The 20,984-nt window shown below is 40.0% G+C and overlaps 1 protein-coding gene and 1 pseudogene across 4 annotated transcripts in view; both read left to right on the top strand.

The window, feature by feature from the left end:
• FAM114A2 (family with sequence similarity 114 member A2) overlaps window positions 1-20,984 on the top strand; it is a 38,567-nt gene that overhangs the window by 8,587 nt on the left and 8,996 nt on the right. For all 3 annotated transcript variants that reach the window (XM_008255291.5, XM_002710326.6, XM_051844404.3), the window contains exons 5-10: window positions 2,205-2,296; window positions 5,140-5,274; window positions 5,790-5,948; window positions 6,545-6,668; window positions 12,098-12,177; window positions 20,689-20,811. In XM_008255291.5, the coding sequence (XP_008253513.4) occupies window positions 2,205-2,296; window positions 5,140-5,274; window positions 5,790-5,948; window positions 6,545-6,668; window positions 12,098-12,177; window positions 20,689-20,811 (713 nt within the window). The remainder of the gene's footprint in view (window positions 1-2,204; window positions 2,297-5,139; window positions 5,275-5,789; window positions 5,949-6,544; window positions 6,669-12,097; window positions 12,178-20,688; window positions 20,812-20,984) is intronic.
• LOC149126124 (small ribosomal subunit protein uS8 pseudogene) lies at window positions 12,188-20,742 on the top strand (annotated as a pseudogene). The gene has a single exon (XR_016236369.1). The product of XR_016236369.1 is annotated as a small ribosomal subunit protein uS8 pseudogene (transcript).

Here is a 20,984-nt window from a genome sequence, read left to right as displayed (position 1 = left end):
GAGTAGTTTTCTCTGTTATTAAGGCCTTCCTCTTCTGAGGTCTCTGCATAATTCTCAGGAATATAATGAGGTCTCTGTACTTGGGTTGTTTGGAATTCAGTTGACTTTCAGCCCAGCAAGAGCTATGTATAATGTCTAGCTTATAGCTCTATTGTGGTTCTTGCCCAGTTTTGTGGAGCCTCCTAGTGCCTGAGCAGTATAGAATCCATCAAAGACACAAGGAAACACTGTAGATTCTTGGAAATCTTTACCTATGTAGTCCTCTCCAGTTTTCTGACCTACAAATTCCAGCTGTTTAGCCTTCCTGATTCCAGGCCCTCTTTCACTTACTATGATTGCTGTGCTCTGCTAGGTTTCTCTTCCCTGAGTTGTTTGCAAAGTTCCTGTGGACAGAAAGCCATGCCAATGGTAGGGTTCACGTTGTTTCTTTTCTCTTGTGCATCAGAGTTTTGTACTGAACATTGTCCAATGTCTAAACACGGTTGTTATAGTTTGTCTAATTTTCCAGTGGCTCTGGTAGGAGGGCAAGTCCAATACCAGTTAATTCATCCCAGCTGGAAGTGGAAGTCCTTCCTATAATCTAGTACTTGATATAATGTGAGGATACTTCAAAAAGTTAGTGGAGAATGAAAATAAAAGATAAATTTATTTTGCTTCAAGAAAATTTTGAAATCCATGTATATCTTTTCATAATACACATTTTCTGTGAACTTTTGGAAGGCCCTCTGTATAGTTAGAAATTTGATGAAATAGTTGATTGCTTTGATTGCTTATAAAAGGTTTTTTTTTTTTTTTAAAGAGAAATTTGTTTCTTCATGCTTATGGGAGGCACACAGAACAACTGACAGAGAAAGAGAGATGGAGAGAGAGAGTATATGTGCTTCCATTTCCTTGGTCTCTGAATGCCTGCGATGGCTGACAGAGAGCTGGGGATGGAATTGGGAGCTGGAAATTCAATCCAAGTGTCCCATATGGGAGGCAGGGAGCTGAACCAGCACCTGCTGCCTCCCGGGATCTGCATCAGTGGGAAGCTGGAATCAGGAGCCAGAGTTGGCAGTCGAACCTAGGCATTCCAGTGTGGAGTTCAGGCACCTTACCCAGTGTCGTAAGCTCTTGGCAAAATGCCTGTTCCATATGAGAGATTTTTTAACGTTAATTATTTTTTGAAACACACTCATCTCTGTAATGTATATCTATTTGATTCCTATTAATAAGCATAATTTTCTAGGATAAAATTTAGGTATAATTCACATACAGTAAAATTTATTCTTTTTAGGTGTATAGTCTCTTTCATTAAAATATTTTATTAGCAATAATTATACATATGTATGGGTATAGTGTGACTTTTTTCCTTTTTGTTCCTAGAAGCATACAGTTTTACATGTGTTTTGCCAAATGTATACATTTTGTTTATACTGTATAATCATAGTACTTTGTGCTTATACAGATATGGAATATTTCCCATATCTGTACAGACAATTAAAATGTATTTTTTTTAAAGATTTATTTTATTTATTTGAAAGAGTTACAGAGAGAGGTAGAGCCAGAGAGAGAGAGGTCTGCCATTCCGCTGGTTCACTCCCCAAATGACTGCAACGGCCAGAGCTGATTCGATCTGAAGCCAGGAGCCCAGGAGTTTCTTCTGGGTCCTCCACATGGGTACAGGGCCCACGGATTTGGGCCATCTTCTACTGCTTTCCCAGGCCATAGCAGAGAGCTGGATCAGAAGAGGAGCAGCCGGGACTCAAACTGGTGCCCAAATGGGATGCCAGGCCAGGACTTTAAAATGCTGTGCCACAGCACCAGCCCTGAAATGTATTTTCAGTACTCAAAAAAGTTCCTTCATGCTTTCTTCTACCTACTCTCAGCTCTTGGCAACCACTAATTGTTTCCTGACCCTATAGTTTTACCTGTCTAGAAGAAGACCATTTAATTGGAATCATTCAGTAGTTAGTATACTCTTATATATATATCAGTAGTTTATTCAAAAAGCTGAATTTTATTTTTGAGATGAAAATTAAAAAACAGCTCTCTATATTAGCTCTCATCTTTAAATATACTAATGGTTTAAAATAATAAAACAAAAGCCTAAGGTCTGTGTGTGGGAAGCAGGGTCTAAGTTTTGAAAATTCGTATAGATACTAATAAAGCAAAAATATTGATGGACCTTCCCTTCATATTTATATGTTCCTTCCCTCTCACAGGAGAAACCAATGCCAAAGATAATGAAAATTCTTTCCCAATGGCTGGGCCCTTTGGTGTGTTCTCAACCATCTCTACTGCTGTTCAGAGCACAGTGAGTAAAAAGTACAAGTTGGCCCCCTCTTTTATTATTATAATGGATTTGCATATATTTCTCCCTATTCATCTTGAAAAACTGTAGAGAATGAATATTATTAAGGGAATCCAGTTACTGGAGATGAATCATTTTGATCTTGGGGGCAGAGTGAACGGAACTTGAAAACTTTTTTAAGGAAATAAATAAGGGGCAGGCTTTGTGGTACACTGGGTTAAGCTGCCACTGGAATGCCCACGTCCCATTTTGGAGTGCCTGGGATTGAGTCCTGGCTACCCTATATTTCTGATTTAACTCCCTGCTAATGTGCCTAGGCAGCAAAAAATGGGCCAAGAGATTCTTGTCACCCATGTGAGAGACCTGGTTAGAATTCCTAGCCCCTGGCTATTGCATGGGAAGTGAAACATCAGATAAAAGATCTCTCTCTCTCTCTCTTTCTCTCTTTTTGTGCCTATTAAATAATAGAATAATAAATCTTTAAGAAGAGAAAGAAATAAAGAAGAAAATCGGGGATGAGGAGTTAAAGAGAGGCGATTTATACAGTATTTTATGGACCAGGAATGCTTACTTGAGTGGTCATAGAAAATGTTTCTACAGAGGCTGGTGTTGTGGAACAGCAGGTTAATTTGCCTCCTGCAATGCTGACATTGCATATGAGCACCAATTTGAATCCTGGCTGTTCTGTTTCTGATCCAACTAACTGCCAGTGTGTGTGTGCAATCAACAGAAGATGGCCCAAGTGCTTGGACCCATGCCACCCACATGAGAGAACCAGATAGAATTCCGGGCTCCTGGCTTCAGCCTGGTGCAGCTCTTGCTGTTGTGGTGATTTGGGGAAAGAACTACTGGGTGGAAAATCTCTTTCTGTCTCTCCCTATCTCTCTGTAACTCTGCCTTTCAAATAAATAAATACATCTTTAAAAAGTATGTTTACAAAATAATTTTTTATAATTCCATCTGTCAGAGGAAATGTATAGATACTTGTTAATATAGATAATTAGAAACATTTTCACAAGGATAATATAGGAAGTGTCATATCTTTCATACATGAGGATAGATAGCTAGTACTTTCTTATATTGACTTTAAAAAATGTTTATTTTCATCTACTTAAAAGGAGAGCAAGAAAGATCTTCCATCTGCTGGTTCATTCCCCAAATGCTTGCAACAGCCAGGACTGGGACAGGCTGATGTAGGAGCCAGCAACTTCATCCAGATCTCTCACACGGGTGGGAGGGACTCAAGCCCTTGAGCCGTCACCTGCTGCCTTCCAGGATGCATTAGCAGGAAGCTAGATTGGAAACACCAAGCAGTTGGGAATTGAACCAGACACTCTGATATGGGATGTGGGCTTTCCAAGTGGCAGTGGCTTTCTGCCTGCAGCATGTGTTGACATTTTTTTTAAAAAAAGATTTATTTATTTTATTTGAAAGGCAGAGTTGCATAGACAGAGAAAGAGAGGTCTTCCATCTTCCGGTTCACTACCCAGCTGGCCGCAATGGCCGGAGTTGTGCTGATGTGAAGCAGGAGCCAGGAGCTTCTTCTGGTCTCCCATATGGGTGCAGGGGCCCAAGGACCTGGGCCATAGCAGAGAGGTTGATCAGAAGTGGAGCAGCCGGGACTCCAACTGGTGCCCATATGGGATGCCAGCACTGCAGGTGGCAGCTTCACTTGCTATGCCATAGCGCCAGCCCCCATATATTAACTTTTTACAGAGAAGGAAATCATAATTGTTCAGTTTGAATTTCTATAGTGTGAGCACACCAAGGCTAAGAAACAACACTGTGGTACAAAAGATATTCTCCAATCCTCTCTGCTTGTGACCACTGCCCCACAAAGATAATTACAATCCTGACTTATGCCATCTTAGTTAATTTTTCCTGGTCTTAAGCTTTATATAAGTGGAATCATATAATATGTACTCTTTTGTATTTGGCTTCTTTTTTTTTTTTAAGATTTATTTATTTATTTGAAAGAGTTAAACGGAGAGAGGAGGAAAGGCACACACACACACCCACACAGAGAGAGAGAGAGAGAGAGAGAGGGAGAGGTCTTCCATCCTTCCATCCTCTGGTTTATTCCTCAATTGGCCGCAACAGCCAGAGAGAGAGAGAGAGAGAGAGAGGGAGAGGTCTTCCATCCTTCCATCCTCTGGTTTATTCCTCAATTGGCCGCAACAGCCAGAACTGCACCAATCCAAAAGCAGGAGCCAGGGTTCCTTCAGGTCTCCCACACAGATGTAGGGGCCTAAGTACTTGGACCATATTCTGCTGCTTTCCCAGACCATAGCAGAGAGCTGGATAGGAAGTGGAGCAGCATCCACATGGGATGCCAGCACTGCAGGTGGTGGCTTTACTTGCTATGCCACACTGCTGGCCCCATATCTGGCTTCTTTCTCCCAACGTTATGTGTGTATAATTTATCCATGATGTAGTCTGTATGGTATATTCTATTTTCTTTGCTGTATTTAATTTTGTGACTGTCATATTTTATTTATTCTTCCACCCCTGAGCTGTAGTGGGGTAGTTTCCAGTTTATAAGGCTGTTCCAAACAGTACTGCTTTGAACATTGCTGTATGTAACTTGTGATGAATCTCTGTTATACATTTCTTTTGTATATGTAGCCATGCGCACAATTGCTGGGTCATGCAGCTATAATTGATACTGACCAACAGTTTCCCAAAGTGGATATAGCTATTTACATTCCCACTAGCAGTGTATGAGTGTTTCAGTTCTTCTACATTCTTGCCAGTGTTTGATGTTATTAGCTGCTACTGTTATATAATCAAAATATGCAGATGTATTTTCTCAGTATTATTGTGAAAAGGTTACATGCCTTTTCTAGGGAAAGACTGTTATCACTGGTGGTTTAGATGCCTTAGAATTCATTGGGAAAAAGACAATGGATGTAATAGCAGAAGGGGATCCTGGATTTAAACGAACCAAGCGTCTGATGAGCCGGAATTCTACACTGTCTCAGGTACTGTTTATCTTTACCTATTTACTTTCTGTTTTTATTTTGGTTTGTATTTTTACCTGTGGTAGCTTGGGACCTTGATAGTGTTTCCTTATGAAGAACTTTGAATTTTTTTTTTCCTTAAACTTTTTTGGGGGGATGAGAGGAAGGCAGAGAGATATCTGAAGCTTAGAAAATGCCCAGTTCTTTCTTTTGCCCTTTTTTCTCTGTAGGAGTTTTGTGTCAGTACAGCGCAAAATGCTAAACCTTGTCAAAGTTATTTATTAAATTAATGTTTAAACTACTTTGAGAGAAACACCCTGTTCCATGACTATTTACATTCATTGTCTGGGGTTAAATTATGTGTGATCATTTTTTTCCTGCAGCTCCTGAGCCTGTCAGATCTGAGTTGCAGTGCCGAGAATGAAGAGGCAGTGCTCTGTACTGCAGCCTGTCTTGGCTTTGCCTACCTCAGCTCTCAAAACTCACCCTTGAGCTCTCATTATTTGCTGCAGTGTAATGCCTTCATCCCTTTTTAGGTTTTACGAGAGGCGAAGGAGAAAGAAGAGTTATGGACCTACAACGAGGTTACCATGGAGACAGATAAGAAAACTCATTATGGGCTACTCTTTGATGAGTTTCAAGGCCTTTCACATCTAGAAGCTCTGGAGATGCTATCCCGAGAAAGTGAAATAAAGGTAATTGCATCTCAATTGGAAAAAGTATTCAGCAAAAGGAAAGCTGCATAGTTTCTTTGTACATTTGGAAGGTGAAATGTATTTCCTTTGGAGGCTTGAGGCTTGGGAAATACCACACTGGAACAAACTAAAAGAAGCTAATGTTCAAAGTAATTGCTGGAAAATAATAGAGTGAGTTAGGTGTTTCTCTAAAACAAAAAAGCACAGATTAAGAAACACATCTTAATAGCATGTCTGTTATTTTTACTTCCCCTTGATCTTTTTTTTAGTTTGTCTTAAGCTGTCAAAAAAATCTATTAACTTAAGCTGCAGATTTATATATAGTTACTTATTAGCTTCTAATTGCTTCAAGAATATTTCCCCTTGATTTCTAAGCACTAATAATTTCCATACACTTCTGGCTTCTTTTACTTTGGGAAGTACAAATTCTCCCTATCTTTTTATAATAAGTAGCCTCTTTTATTAATATTTTTAAGGAATAGCTTGTGTTGGCTGATAAGCTCATATTTTGATTTCAATTTGATATGTACTTTCTTCATTTTAGACTGTTTTTCTTTTCTGCTGCCATACTTTTTTATTATCTTAAATCCATTCAGGTAAAATCTATCCTCAGTTCTCTGAGTGGAGAAGAATTACAGACTCTTAAGCTTGAATTAGAGCAACTCAAAGAAGCATTTTCCCTCGCAGAGTTTTGTGACGAAGAGGAAGAAGAGAAAAAAGGTAACTTAAAAATTCATTGTCTGGGCTGGGGGAGGGAGGGTGGGAACAGGAGGCGGATTGCATGTATTTATGTGCAGTGCATTGCTCAGAAAAATAAATTATTTGTTCACTAATTTCACTATCCCAGTTTTACTTTTTTTTTTTGGTGACAGTTTTCATGCAAAATTCCCTGCAGCATTGTCTCTAACTAAGCATTGTAGGTAGTAGGCCTTTCGCCAAGCTGTTGGTAGCTTCTCGAAGTCTACAACTCATGTTTCTTCCAGTTTTTTCAGTTAGAGAGCTGCTCTTGTTATATTCTTGCCTCAGTCTGATCATCCCTGTGAGCTTTTTAAATACTTTATGCATGTTCCTTACTCCTGTGATCCCTGACTACATCTTGAATTGAGACATGTGAAGTTGCAGTTACCAAAATGTGAGTTATATTTTGTCTATTTTATTATCATAAGTTCTTTTATCCCATACATTAATATCTTCAATGCTTAGAAAATATAAATGCAAAAACTACCCATTCTTGCAGAATTTTTAAGAAATTCATTTTTTAAAGATTTCTTTATTTATTTGAAAGTCAGAGTTACACAGAGAGAGGAAGAAACAGAGAGAGAGAGAATCTTCCATCTGCGGGTTCACTCCTCAAATGGCTGTGATGGCCAGGTCTAGGCCAGGCAGAAGCCAGGAGCCAGGAGCTTCATCCAGATCTCCCATGTGTTCACAGAGGCCCAGGCACTTGGACCATCCTCTGCTGCTTTCCCAGGCATGTCAGCAGGGAGCTAGAACAGCAGTGGAGCTGCCAGGACTTGAACTGGTGCCCATGTGGGATGCAGGTGTCACATGTGGCAGCCTAACCTGCTACACCACAATGGTGGCCCCTCAGAGGTTTACAGAAAGCATAACTCCTGGACAGCTGGATCTTAGGCTTTAAGGGTGGTTTTATTTTAGCATTAAAGATTTCTAAGATATATGAACTGGTATTTTTTTAAAAAGTAAAATCCAGTGAATTCAGTTTTGCTTTTTTCTTGATGAAGTAATCTGTTATAAATATTAAGATTGAATAGAAAAATTCCCTCAGGATTTTTCAAGACTTGTAGGGCCCAGTCATCCATGTGGCAAATTAAATGAGTTGTTCACAAAGTGTGCTTCATGAGTTAAATCTGTATACTGATATTGAGATGATATGTACTTCGAAAAGTTTTTCTTATTTATATTTGTACTGATGGCAGTGATAGATAAAATTGCTAGTGCCTTAACATGAAGAAGACAGCATCACACTGTACTAATGTCCTTGTGTTTTCATTGCCAGCTATTCACAAACAAAAAGTGTCAGTTTCATTTAGCATTGTCCTTGGTAAAGCAGTAAAAAAAAATTTTGTTGAATTGTGACCGTGGAGTATGCTTCTTTTTAATAGTCTCTGATGCATATTGAAGTATCATGGTTATCTCAAGTAAAATAATGGTAACAGATATCATTTTGGGGTATTTTACAATCTATCAGCATTTGGAATATTTGCATAATGCAGAGACCAATATTTTCCAATTGGTAATGCATGATGTTATAGAATCATGCGTGAGCAAAATATAGACTGATAGGTTTTAATTTAACTTAACCTCAAAATTTTATGATATGGTGAGGTTCATTGCAGTATTAATTCATTGCAGCTAATTTTTTAAGAAATGACTGCTTGTTGAGTTTTGGTGTAGTATTACAATATCCACAATTACCTGAAAAGGCTGTTAAAATACGTTTTACTGGGGCTGGCATTGTGGTGTAGCAGGTGAAGCTGTCGCTGGGGACACTGGCATCCCATATGGACACTGGTTCAAGACCTACCTGTTCCACTTCCAATCCAGCACCCTCCTAATGCACCTGGGAGAGCAGTGAGGTATGGTCCAAGTACTTGGGCCCCTGAACCTATACAGGAGACTCAGAGGAAGCTGTTGAGGCCATTTTGGGCGTGAACCAGCAGATGGAAGACTTCTGTCTCTCCAGTTCTCTCTCTCTAACTCTCTTTCAAATAAGCAAACAAACAAACTTCTTAACTTTTCTAGCTACTTATCTTGGTAAGGATGGATTTTCTTTATATATTTCAAAACAACAGTGTATCACAATGGACCGAATGTAAAATAGATAAGAGAATCCAGCTGTCTTCTATTAAACTAAACATTTAAGAAGGTTAACAAAAATGTGAAGCATTGGCAGTATTTTCACTGAAATTTTCCTTTATAGGAAAATATAGTTATTTTTCTTAAAATGAATTTTATTTATGTTAATATGTAGTGAATTTGCTATTTTTAATGAATTAATAAATTTAAAAATTTCCATTGTAGTTTTTAATATGGTGACTATGTGAAAACACTTCAAAATGTTTGTGGAAAATAGATTTAAAAGGGGTTTATTTTGGTGCAAAAAGTTTTTAAAAATCTGCACGTTTTTATAACGTGCGTTTTTTTCTGAACATTTTGAAGACCTTTTGTATACATGGATTTCAGCAATTTTTTTGCACTATAATAAGCTTATTTTTAATTATATTTTTCTTGAGTTTTTTGAAGTATTCTTAAATAATAACTTTTAAAAACCTCTTTGGGTGGGGCTGGCACCGTGGCTCACTTGGCTAATCCTCTGCCTTGTGGCACCGGCATCCCATATGGGTACTGGGTTCTAGTCCCGGTTGCTCCTCTTCCAGTCCAGCTCTCTGCTGTGGCCCAGGAATGCAGTGGAGGATGGCCCAAGTGCTTGGGCCCCTGCACCCGCATGGGAGACCAGGAGAAGCACCTGGCTCCTGGCTTCAGATCGGCTCAGCACAGGCCATGGCGGCCATTTGGGGGGTGAACCTCTGGAAGGAAGACCTTTTTCTCTGTCTTTCTCTCTCACTGTCTAACTCTGTCAAAAAACAAACAAAAAAACCTCTTTGGGTTTTTAGTTTCAGGAGTATGAAGAGATCCTGGACTAGAATGTTTGAGGACTGCTAGATTAAGTTATCCTAAACTACAGTGCTTTAAATGTGGTTTCTGATTGCTTTTTAGAATTGTGCATCCTTATTTCCTTCAGTGCACTTGTGTGTCCTTCTTTTGCTTCTCTCAGTGAGTTTACCTCTCATTTGATTTGCAATTTCTAATCTGCTATGGGTGGAAAACCAGATAACTAACGTCATTCTTACTGTCCATTAAGAGCAAAGAGTTCTGGGTGAGTGTCTTAGGGACTTTCCTGGAAGGGAAGGACATAAAAGTTCAGTCTGAGGATTCTGCATTTCAGGACTTTGTCTTTTTTTGTTTCAGCTTGTACTCTGCATTGTGTTCTAAAAAGTCAAATTGGTTGGTTGTCTAACATTTCTCTATTTGATACTTTGTTCTTTGTAAAAGTATTGGTCTTGATTAGAAAATGTTTCTTGAATATAAGTTTTGAAACTTTTTCTGAGGTATTAAGAGGGCAGGGTAGCATGAAGAATAAAAGAATGGATTTTGGAGTTAGACCTGTATTCAGAAATCATGATCTGCCATTTACTAAGCTATGTGGCTCTGAGAAGTTACTTAATATTGAGCTTTGTTTTCATTGTTGTTTAAAGTTTTATTTATTTATTTTGAAAGGCATAGTTACAGAGAGAGGGGAAGACAAAGGGACAGAAATCTTCCATTTGCTGGTTCACTTCCCAGATGACTGCAATGGCTAGTACTGGATCAGGCCGATGCCAGGAGCCAAGAGCTTTCTCCGGTGGTTGTCAGGGGCCCAAACATTTGAGCCATCTTATGCCTTTTCAAGGGCGTGAGCAGGGAGCTGGATAAGAAATGGAACAGCAACTAGTGCCCATGAGGGATGCCAGCATTTGCAGGCGGTGGCTTAACCCAGTACACCGCAACGGCAGCCTCCTGAGCTTTGTTTTCTTATCTGTGAGAAAGGATGCTAACTCTTCTCAAGTTGTTAAAACCACTAAATGAGATATTATGTTTAATATGGATACATAGTAAATGCTTAACAAAGGTGGTTATTTTCATTATTAGGAAGATAAATAGTTAAAAATCTGCAATTTAAGTCTCAATAGGAAACCCATAAATTTTTTTAAAGATTGATTGATTTATTTGAAAGGCAGAGGGACAGAGATCTTCATCCACTGGTTCATTCTCCAAATGGCCGCATCAATCAGGGCTGGGCCAGGAAGATATCTGGGTCTCTAACCAGCAGGTCCAGGTACTTGGGTCATCTGCTGCCTTCCCAGGTGCATTAATAGGAAGCTGGATCAAGGAAGCACAGCAGCCTCTTGGACTGGCACTCCCAGATGGGCTGATGGTGTCTTAAGTGGCAGCTTAACCCTTTGATCCCTGTGTGACTTTACATAATAAGGAAAACCAGATCCCTGCCCCTAAGGTTCCTTTAGGGAAGAAGGCCTCATATCTTGGAGTACTAAACTCTAATGTCCCTCCAGAGTTAACCTCCCATTCAAGATTTCTGGCTCCATGAACTTGCTCGTAGATTATTTTTTATCTTGACTCACCAATGTGCTTTTAAGTTTCTGGAGTGAGGTGTTCTGTGTTCCCCTCATCTCTTACCAAGCTAATTCCAACAGCTTCTTTATTGCAGTTACTGCATTCTGTAATCCACTTCCTTCTCCTTTCTTCTTTTCCACCAGTATCTCTTACCTGGATCTTGGATTATTGCCTCAATCTTGCTGGCTTTTTGTTTCTTTTCTGATTTATTCTTCACTCAGCAGCCAAAATGATCTTTGTAAAATTTAAATTTGATCATGCCTGTCTCTGCTTAAAATCATCCAATGTCTCCTCATTCCCTCCTTATAAAGTTAGAATTCCTTATCATAGTTTATTTAGTCCTTTATTTTTGGATACTAGGCACCTTTCTGGCTTTATTCACCATTCTTTACCCCTCTGTATTAGACACTGTTACCTTATTAAACTCCTTGCCATGTTTTCTTTCATCTCTGGATATTTAAACTTCTTTTCTCTGACTGAAACTTCCCTTTCTCCTAGCTAACTTGTACTCCTCTTTCATGTCCCAACTTAAACTCCACTGCTACATGTACAATGTCTGGTTAGTATTCTGCTTTCATCACTTCTCCATTCATATCTCTGAGATGTACTGCACAGGACTTGGACTGGGTGTGGGAGTCCCAAGATCTGATTCCTAATCTTTTATGAGATCTTGGAGAACTCACATAATCTCTGAAATGAGATAATGGCTTTTATTTTAAAAAACCTATTGAAAGCATTCATTAATTTAATACAGGAGTACTTCAATAAAGTTCATAGAAAAATAGAATTAAAAGATAATGTGAGATATATATATATATATATATATATATATAATAAATATAAATAAAGTACCATGATCTTGGTGCTACTACCACTTCTCCTTTTCCTCTTGCCCTCCTACTTATAATCCTTAGCAGTCTTTCTGGAGTGTTTTACAATAGGACTTGGTTTTTTAGGGGATGAAGATTTTACCAAAGAGATAACAGAGCTGTTTTCCCAGCTGCATGTCTCCTCCAAACCAGAGAAACTTACCAGGGTAAGTTACTACTTTTTGGTGGGTTTCATTATTTACTTGTAAAGATGTAGTAGATAAAGAGCATAAATAAATTTCTAGCAGGAGTGTCACCACAATAGTGGGCATATTCTAAGAACACCCAGAAGTGGTTCCACACTTTGTGCTTGCCTCATTTCCCTCGTTAGTGTGTTGAACCCACATCTGCTCCCAGTGCATGTGCTGTCTTTTCTTTTCATTTGGAATACTTTGCTTGTCTGAAAGCTGACCAATCTCTGTGATACTTGTGGGCATGCCTGTATTGACATCTCATTGTTCTTGTGGCTCTGAGTGATTCAAAAGCAGTGATATGTGTCCTCTGCCCACAGAGAGCTGGGGGTTGCTGTTTCCTGAGCCCATTGGTTCAGGTAATTACCATTTATTGTGTGGAGTCCCTCTGCTGAGGCCTTGGTCTTCAGTAGTTATTTCTGAGCTGTCTCTACACGTTTGGAACATGGAAGGACTTCAGAGCGCAGAATGGGTAGGGAGGTCCTGTTTCCAGAGTAATCTTTACATAGCATATATTCTAGTGTCTTCTCCTAGGACACTGTTCACGGGAACATGGGCTGCTTTCTGCCTCTGCACCCACATCTCTCAATCTTAAGAAACCTTTCAGGATCAGTCACCAGCAGTTGCACATTGCTTCCTGGCCAGGGAGCACTGATAGCCACTATGTAGTTAGCATGGTCACTTTCTACCCCAAACCCTGGGATAAAGAATAGATGCTTGGTTTGTTATCCTACCCTGCCATGCCCAGTGAAAATGTTGCATTCTCCAGGAAGGCTTTTCAGACCACCCACTTCAGCTCATCTTCCTTATCTCAAATGTAGCACTTTACCACAGCACTTTTGATATTGTATCAGTGTTTTCAATTTATGCAATAATGTCCTTCATATCAATTTTTTCCTCTAACGTGGGAATCAGAACATGATCATGAATTGTACTCAGCTGTGCATAGTCTCGTGATCTGGAATAGTTCTTCAGCCTTTTTTTTTTTTTTTTTGGTCTTTTATGACATTTACATTTTTGAAAAACAAAAGCTGCTTCCTCCCCTTTATAAAAGTCGAACATTTCTCATTTTGGTTTTGTCTTGGTGCTTTCTCATGATTTTTTTTTTTAATTTTTATTTATTTATTTATTTTTTTGACAGGCAGAGTGGACAGTGAGAGAGAGAGACAGAGAGAAAGGTCTTCCTTTGCCATTGGTTCACCTTCCAATGGCCGCCGCGGCCCGCGCTGCTGCCGGCGCACCGCACTGATCCAATGGCAGGAGCCAGGAGCCAGGTGCTTTTCCTGGTCTCCCATGCGGGTGCAGGGCCCAAGCATTTGGGCCATCCTCCACTGCATTCCCTGGCCACAGCAGAGAGCTGGCCTGGAAGAGGGGCAACCGGGACAGAATCCGGCGCCCCGACCGGGACTAGAACCCGGTGTGCTGGCGCCGCAAGGCGGAGGATTAGCCTAGTGAGCCGCGGCGCCGGCCGCTTTCTCAAGATTAAAGTCAGGGTATGTATTTCTATCTAAGATAGTCCATAAGTTATGGTGTGTTTTGCTTTGGGTATCACATCTAAAGGCACATGTCTGTCTGCCTGTTATTAGTGATTCGTTTTTTGATTTCTCTCTGTAGAGTAAGGATTTATTTTCCTGTGCTACTAATAAGCTTAATGTGAGGAGATACTTTTTTTTTTTTTTTTTGACAGGCAGAGTGGACAGTGAGAGAGAGAGACAGAGAGAAAGGTCTTCCTTTGCTGTTGGTTCACCCTCCAATGGCTGCCACGGCCGGTGTGCTGCGGCTGGCGCGCTGCGGCCGGCACACCGCGCTGATCCAATGGCAGGAGCCAGGTGCTTATCCTGGTCTCCCATGGGGTGCAGGGCCCAAGCACTTGGGCCATCCTCCAGTGCACTCCTGGGCCACAGCAGAGAGCTGGCCTGGAAGAAGAGCAACCAGGACAGAATATGGTGCCCCGACCGGGACTAGAACCTGGTGTGCTGGCGCCGCAGGCGGAGGATTAGCCTAGTGAGCCGCGGCGCCAGCCGAGGAGATACTTTAAGATCGTGCAGATATCCTGTTCCTCATTGTAATTTCCCTTCTAATTTTAGCATCTGTTCATAATTCTTGCTGTGTTAGTCTTTACTGTGAATATTGCAGAATGACTTTTTTCCAACCTCAGCACTCACTGCACATTTACCAGTTTGCACTCATCATTCTACTGTAGTCAAGAGCTGTACGTTATTCATTTTTGGCTTTTTGTTGTCATTTATTAACCAATGTGATTTCATGGCTTTCTACTTCTACCAATTGGTTTGTAATTCATCGCTGTCCTTAATTATTTTGATGTTCAAATTGTCTTTCAAGTTGACTCTTGTGGGGTATTCCCCCAACATTTTGGAAGTATTTCCTTATTTTCTGACATAAACAGATATTTTGTGCTCATCTGTACCTTCTATGTCCCAGTCCTGGAGTTAGCCATTTCTTTGGGAAGCCATGGCTCCTTTTTGGTATTACAGACCAAGACCTGGATACTGTGTGTACTCATTGCTACTAGGGAGTCTGTGTTTCTATGCCCTGTTAGCAGAGCTAGGAAATATGCTCAGGTATACACATAAATGTGTGCATATATGTATATATGTGTATATAAACTCACATATATGTACATACATTTGAGGGTACTTCAGAAAGTTTGTGGAAAAACTATTAAAGGACAAAATAATTTTGTTTCAAAGAATTTGAAATCCATGCTTAATTCTTTCATAATTTATGTTTTCCATGAACTTTTTGAAGGCCCCTCATGTGCAGATACATAAATATGCATATGTGTGCACATCTACATATTTTAGAAATCAGGAGTTCACACTAATAACTCCAATTTTAATTCATCCCTACAGGGTTCTTCCTTGCCTTCCCCCATCACACTTTTATCTCCCTTCTTCCACAGTTGGAACCTTGTCTCCCAACAACTTGAGCACATTTCCTTAAAATAATACAAATGAAATATTTCACTGCTTTGTGCCTACTACTATAAAACCAAACTGTAGCTCTTTCTGCCATTGTTCCGTGTTGCCATGATGGTATGCCTGAGTGTCCTGGCCGATGCTCTCAAGAGTGTCAGCAATGCCGAAAACAGAGGCAAACGCCAGGTTTTTATTAGGCTGTGCTCCAAAGTCATTGTCAGGTTTCTAACTCTGATGCATGGTTACATTGGTGGATTTGAAATCATTGATGATCACAGAGCTAGGAAAATTGTTATGAACCTCACAAGCAGGATAAACCAGCGCGGAGTGATCAGCCCCAGATTTGATGTGCAGTTGAAGGATCTCTAAAAATGGCAGAATAATTTGCTTCCATCCTGCCACCTTAGTTTCATTGTACTGACAGCCTCAGCTGGCATTATGGACCATGAAGAAGCAAGATGAAAACACACAGGAGGGAAAATCTTGGGATTCTTTTTCTAGTGATGTAATGCATGCATACAAATAAATGCTCAATGGATTCTGGTTCTACTTAAAAAAAAAAAGAAAAACTCTACAAAATATAATTTATTTGTTATCCGCACATTACTTTTTGAATATACAGCATGATTTCTAAAAGATAAAACTATTAAGAAAATTCTCATTATGTCATTCCCTCCTAATTCCTTCTATTTGAACTTTCTTGTGTTCTTCTGTGTTTCTTTTTGTAAACATCAGCAGTTATATTTCATTAACCTGCTTATGCAAAAGTTAACCTACTATTAGATGCTCTTTAGCAGTTTGTTTTTAAAGATTTGTTTACTTATTTGAAAGGCAGAGTTACAGACAGAGAATGGGAGAGACAGAGAGAGAGGTCTTCCATCCACTGGTTCACTCCCCAAATGGCTGCAACAGCTGGAGCTGGGCCGATCCAAAGCCAGGAGCGAGAAGCTTCATTTGGGTCTCCCACGTGGTAGCAGGGACCCAAACACTTGGGCCATCATCCACTGCTTTCCCAGGTGATTAACAGAGAGCTGATTTGGAAGTGGGACTTAAACTGGCACTCAAATGGGATGATGGCTCCGTAGGCGGAGGCTTAACCTACCATGCTGCAGTGCTGGCCCCCAGCAATTAATTTTTTTAACATAACCGTACACATATGTGTTTTCATAAACTTATCATAGTTTTATTTAATGTGTGTATCTTACCTTCCATCCTAAATCTTAAATTTCTTTTCTTTTTTTTTTAAATTTTTTTTATTTAGTAAATATAAATTTCCAAAGTACAGTTTATGGATTACAATGGCTTCCCCCCCCCCGTAATTTCCCTCCCACTCGCACCCCTCCCATCTCTCACTCCCTCTCCCATTTCCATTCACATCAAGATTCATTTTCAGTTATCTTTATATACAGAAGATCGATTTAGTATATATTAAGTAAAGATTTCATCAGTTTGCACCCATACAGAAACACAAAGTGTAAAATACTGTTTCAGTACTAGTTATAGCATTACTTTACATTGGACAACACATTAAGGACAGATCCCACTGAGAAGTAAGTACACAGTGATTCCTGTTGTTGACTTAACAATTTGACACTCTTGTTTATGGCGTCAGTAATCTCCCTAGGCTCTAGTCATGAGTTGCCAAGGCTATGGAAGCCTTTTGAGTTCGCTGACTTCAATCTTATTCCGACAGGGTCATAGTCAAAGTGGAAGTTCTCTCCTCCCTTCAGAGAAAGGTACCTCCTTCTTTGATGGCCCCGTTCTTTCCACTGGGATCTCACTCACAGAGATCTTTCATTTAGGTCTTTTTTTTTTTTTTTCTTGCCAGAGTGTCTTGGCTTTCCATGCCTAAAATACTCTCATGGGCTCTTCAGCCATATCCGAATGCCTTAAGGGCTGATTCTGAGGCCAGAGTACTATTTAGGACATCTGCCATTCTATGAGTCTGCTGTGTATCCCGCTTCCCATGTTGGATCGTTCTCTCCCTTTTTAATTCTATCAGTTAGTATTAGCAGACACTAGTCTTGTTTGTGTGATCCCTTTGACTCTTAGACCTATCAATGTGATCAATTGTGAACTGAAATCGATCACTTGGACTAGTGGAGTTAGAAACGTGCCAGGGGATTCCAATACAATCCCATCAAGGTGGCATGTACCAATGCCATCTTTTCTTTTTTAAAGATTTTATTTATTCATTTGAGAGGTAGAGTCACAGACAGTGAGAGGGAGAGACAGAGAGAAAGGTCTTCCTTCCACTGGTTCACTCCCCAAATGGCTGCATGGCTGGAGCTGTGCTGATCCAAAGCCAGGAGCCAGGAGCTTCCTCCTGGTCTCCCATGCAGGTGTAGGAGCCCAAGCCCTTGAGCCATCTTCCACTGCTATCCCAAGCCATAGCAGAGAGCTGAATTGGAAGTGAAACAGCTGGGGCTAGAACTGGCTACTAGATGGGATGCTGGCACCGCAGGCGGAGGATTAACTTACTGTGCCACGGTGCCGGCCCCAAAATCTTAAATTTCTTAATGTCAGAATTTATGTGTAACGGGTCCTTAAAGTCCATGCTCTCCACCTTTTACTTTCTGTGTGGCTTTGAGTGCAACTGCTATCCTTCTCTATTAAATTTGAGTAATGTAGTGTTCTTGAGAAGATTGAAGACATTCATACATACAAAGCTTTACAAACTGCATGGCTCATTATAAATAAATACTCAATATTAATGGCCCCCTAGGAGCTAATCCAATATCTTGTATATGCTGATGATCATTAGACATGCCTTTATTCAATAAGTTTTTATTGTGCTATGTAATTTGCTAGGTGCTAGGAAAATAATAATGAAGATCATGTAATTTTGCTCACAGAGATCACATTAATAAGTATTTTTTAAGTGTTTAGTATTTCTAGACAGTCTCTGAAAGCTATTGTCAGATTGCTTAAATTTTGGACAGTTGAACTTCTGATATAGAATAGTTAATGATCGGGTCTTGATTGTCTCCAGGGATTTATAGGGGAGGCTGTGTAGTAGGGGGAGAGAGCACTGAAGTAAGAATCTGGGAATACAGTTCTGATTCTTACTCTCATATTTTGGGCAAATCCCATTCCTTCTTTTGGCCTCTTTATTTTTTATCTGGAAAGAAATTAATGGTTGGAGAAGCTAAGATCAAAGGTGTCTTTTATTTCCTAAGTCTCTAGACCTCATCAGTGGCAAGTTCCAGACTGAGTCGTGGGGCTGGGTGACATTAATAATTTGGGAAAGGATGATGAATTACTTTTGAGTCAGGCTGTAGTTCATGATGACTTCACTTAGTGTATTTATTACAAGAGGTCACTTTGAGTATTCACCATGCCTACTGAAAGGTCTCCTTCAAGTATATTAAATTTATGTTATCAGTTTTATTTTTCTTTCATGTGGCCTTATTGCTCTTCATTTTTTTTTTAAATCAGATAAATCAATCCCTAGTTTTTCCTCTCATTTTATCTCTTTAAAGAAATTGCAGTAGTCAACTGTTAGGATGCTTTCTAGCTTCATTTCTCACTAATCTCTTCTATAAATCTCACTGGTCCAACATACTCTGTTATCATCCTTACCTGTCCTCTATATTCTTTCCATACTGGTGTTTGTTCTGTTCCTCAGCGACTCCAAGCTATTTTCCTCTTCTCTCTTTGCCTAAGTGTTTGTACGGCTGGATCCTTGTGATCGTTCAGATTTCAGCTCAAGTTAACTCCTCAGAGACCTTTCTTGACTACCCAAACTTCAGCCATTCTCTTCCCACCAAGTCCACATTCTCTACTTCCCCTTTTATTTCCTACACACACGTGTGTGTGTTAGTTTGTTAATTGTCTTTCTGTCCTAGAATAAGGAAGACTAGGTGCCGTGTTTCTATTATTCACTGAGTCCACAGCACCTATCATGGTGTATAGTACATATTTGCAATAAAGGAATGAATCAACAAATGCCTGTACCCTGTACTGTGGTCTTGCTAAATATATCAGTTTGCTGAACACACTTTACATTCTCTTACTTCTGAGTCTTTGAATACTTCATTCTATTTGGTATTTTGAATCTGAGAGGTTAATGCTTAAGTAACAAAGATTAGATTAGAGCAAATTTGTTCTTGAAGCTTTTTTTAAATAAAGATTTATTTATTTATTTGAAACTCAAGGTTATACAGAGAGAGAGAGAGAGGTCTTCCATCTCCTGGTTCACTTCCCAGTTGGCCACAGTGGCTGGAGCTGCGCTGATCTGAAGCCAGGAGCCAGGAACTTCCTCTCAGTCTCCCAAGTGGGTGCAGGGGCCCAAGGACTTGGCCATCTTCTGCTGCTATCCCAGGCCATAGCAGAGAGCTGGTTTGGAAGTGGAGCCTCTGGGACTAGAACCGGTGCCCATATGGGATGCTGGTGCTTCAGGCCAGGGCTTTAACCCGCTGTGCCATAGCACCACGCCCCCCACCCCCTCATTGATCTTTAAAAGCCCAATTCCAGTGCCAGCTCGGTAATAAAACCTGTGATTCTCTCACTTGAAAAAATTTAAAATGAGCTGTATATGAAGCAAGGAGACCAATTATAAAGAGGATCTGAACTCAAGTGGCGGTAATAGAAGAAGAGGGGGCAAGTTGCAGAAATACGTAAGTTTGAAGTTTTACATATAAATGAGATGCTAACAAAATATTTTGGTACATATGTCCAGCAGGCCTTTAGAATATGTTGTTTTCAGGAGCTGTGAGCTAGAAATAAGAATGTAGAAGTCAGCAGCAGGTCAGGGATAGTTTAAAGTCACTGGAATAGGATGGGTGTAGGTGCCCAAGGAGGGGAGCAGGGTGAGATTAGTCAAGAGCCAAGACTAGAGCTCCAGATAATGCTGGTATTTAAGGGACTAGCCAAGAAGGATGAGTACACACAGAGACTGAGGAGGAATGATGGGAATGGTAGGTGGAGAACCAGAAGCTAATGGTATTACAGAACCAAAGGAAACTAGAAACATGCTAAAGATGTGTTATCAGGAGGATGGATAATTTGTGGTATACGTATAAAATGAAATACTGCACATTAGTAGGTAAGAATGAATTAACACAAAGCAACATGGATAACTGTAAAGGGCCAGACATGAATCTGAATGAACTCATGGTCCCATTTTTATGCATTTTAAGAACAGATACAATTAATTTATAAAGAACAATAGAATGTCTATGGACAAGAGGATGGGGTCATGGTTTGAGCAATACTGAATAGGAAGGGGCATGAGGGGGACCTTCTGGAGGTGATGGGAATGTCCTCTGTCTTGATCTGGATTGCAGCTTTACAGGAATATGCACATGTGCACATTTCTTCAGCTGTATGCTAAGCTCTGACTTGGCTAAAGAGAAAGCCAGAAGATTAGAGAATTTGAAAAGTAACAGAATTCTTATTGGTAAGATAAGGACTGAAAAGCTACTTGGTATGTTCAGCTGAGAAAAAGAGCACTGACTTCTAATATACTAATTGCTAGTTGGTAGGTGGATTGTAATCTTGGTGAGCTGAATTCAGTTGCTGGTGGACAATATTATTTTCTATTTAGGCAAGAAATACTGCCCACGAATGGATCAGTACTTCTCTCACCAAGCCGTTAGCAGAAGAAGAAGAAGGAGGAAAACAGCTGGAAGCAGAAACTCCTGAGCAACTTAACAAAAATTCAGTAGAGGTAACCAAAGCAACTAAGCCTTTTTTTTCCCCTTCAAGATAGATTTGAGATGTGGGCTCCTTCTGTTTTCTGCACTGCTATCCATAATTTCAACCTTTATGTACGGTTACAGCTTCTTAGTTCTGGACTATATGATTAAAGGAAGAGTGAAGAAAAGGCCAGATGTATGTCTT

This window comes from Oryctolagus cuniculus, chromosome 6, assembly GCF_051225735.1.
Source record: "Oryctolagus cuniculus isolate XC-2025 breed Fujian yellow rabbit chromosome 6, ASM5122573v1, whole genome shotgun sequence".
Classification (NCBI taxonomy): domain Eukaryota; kingdom Metazoa; phylum Chordata; class Mammalia; order Lagomorpha; family Leporidae; genus Oryctolagus; species Oryctolagus cuniculus.
Note: the sequence above shows the minus strand (reverse complement) of the source record. Positions and strands in the feature narration are given on the sequence as shown.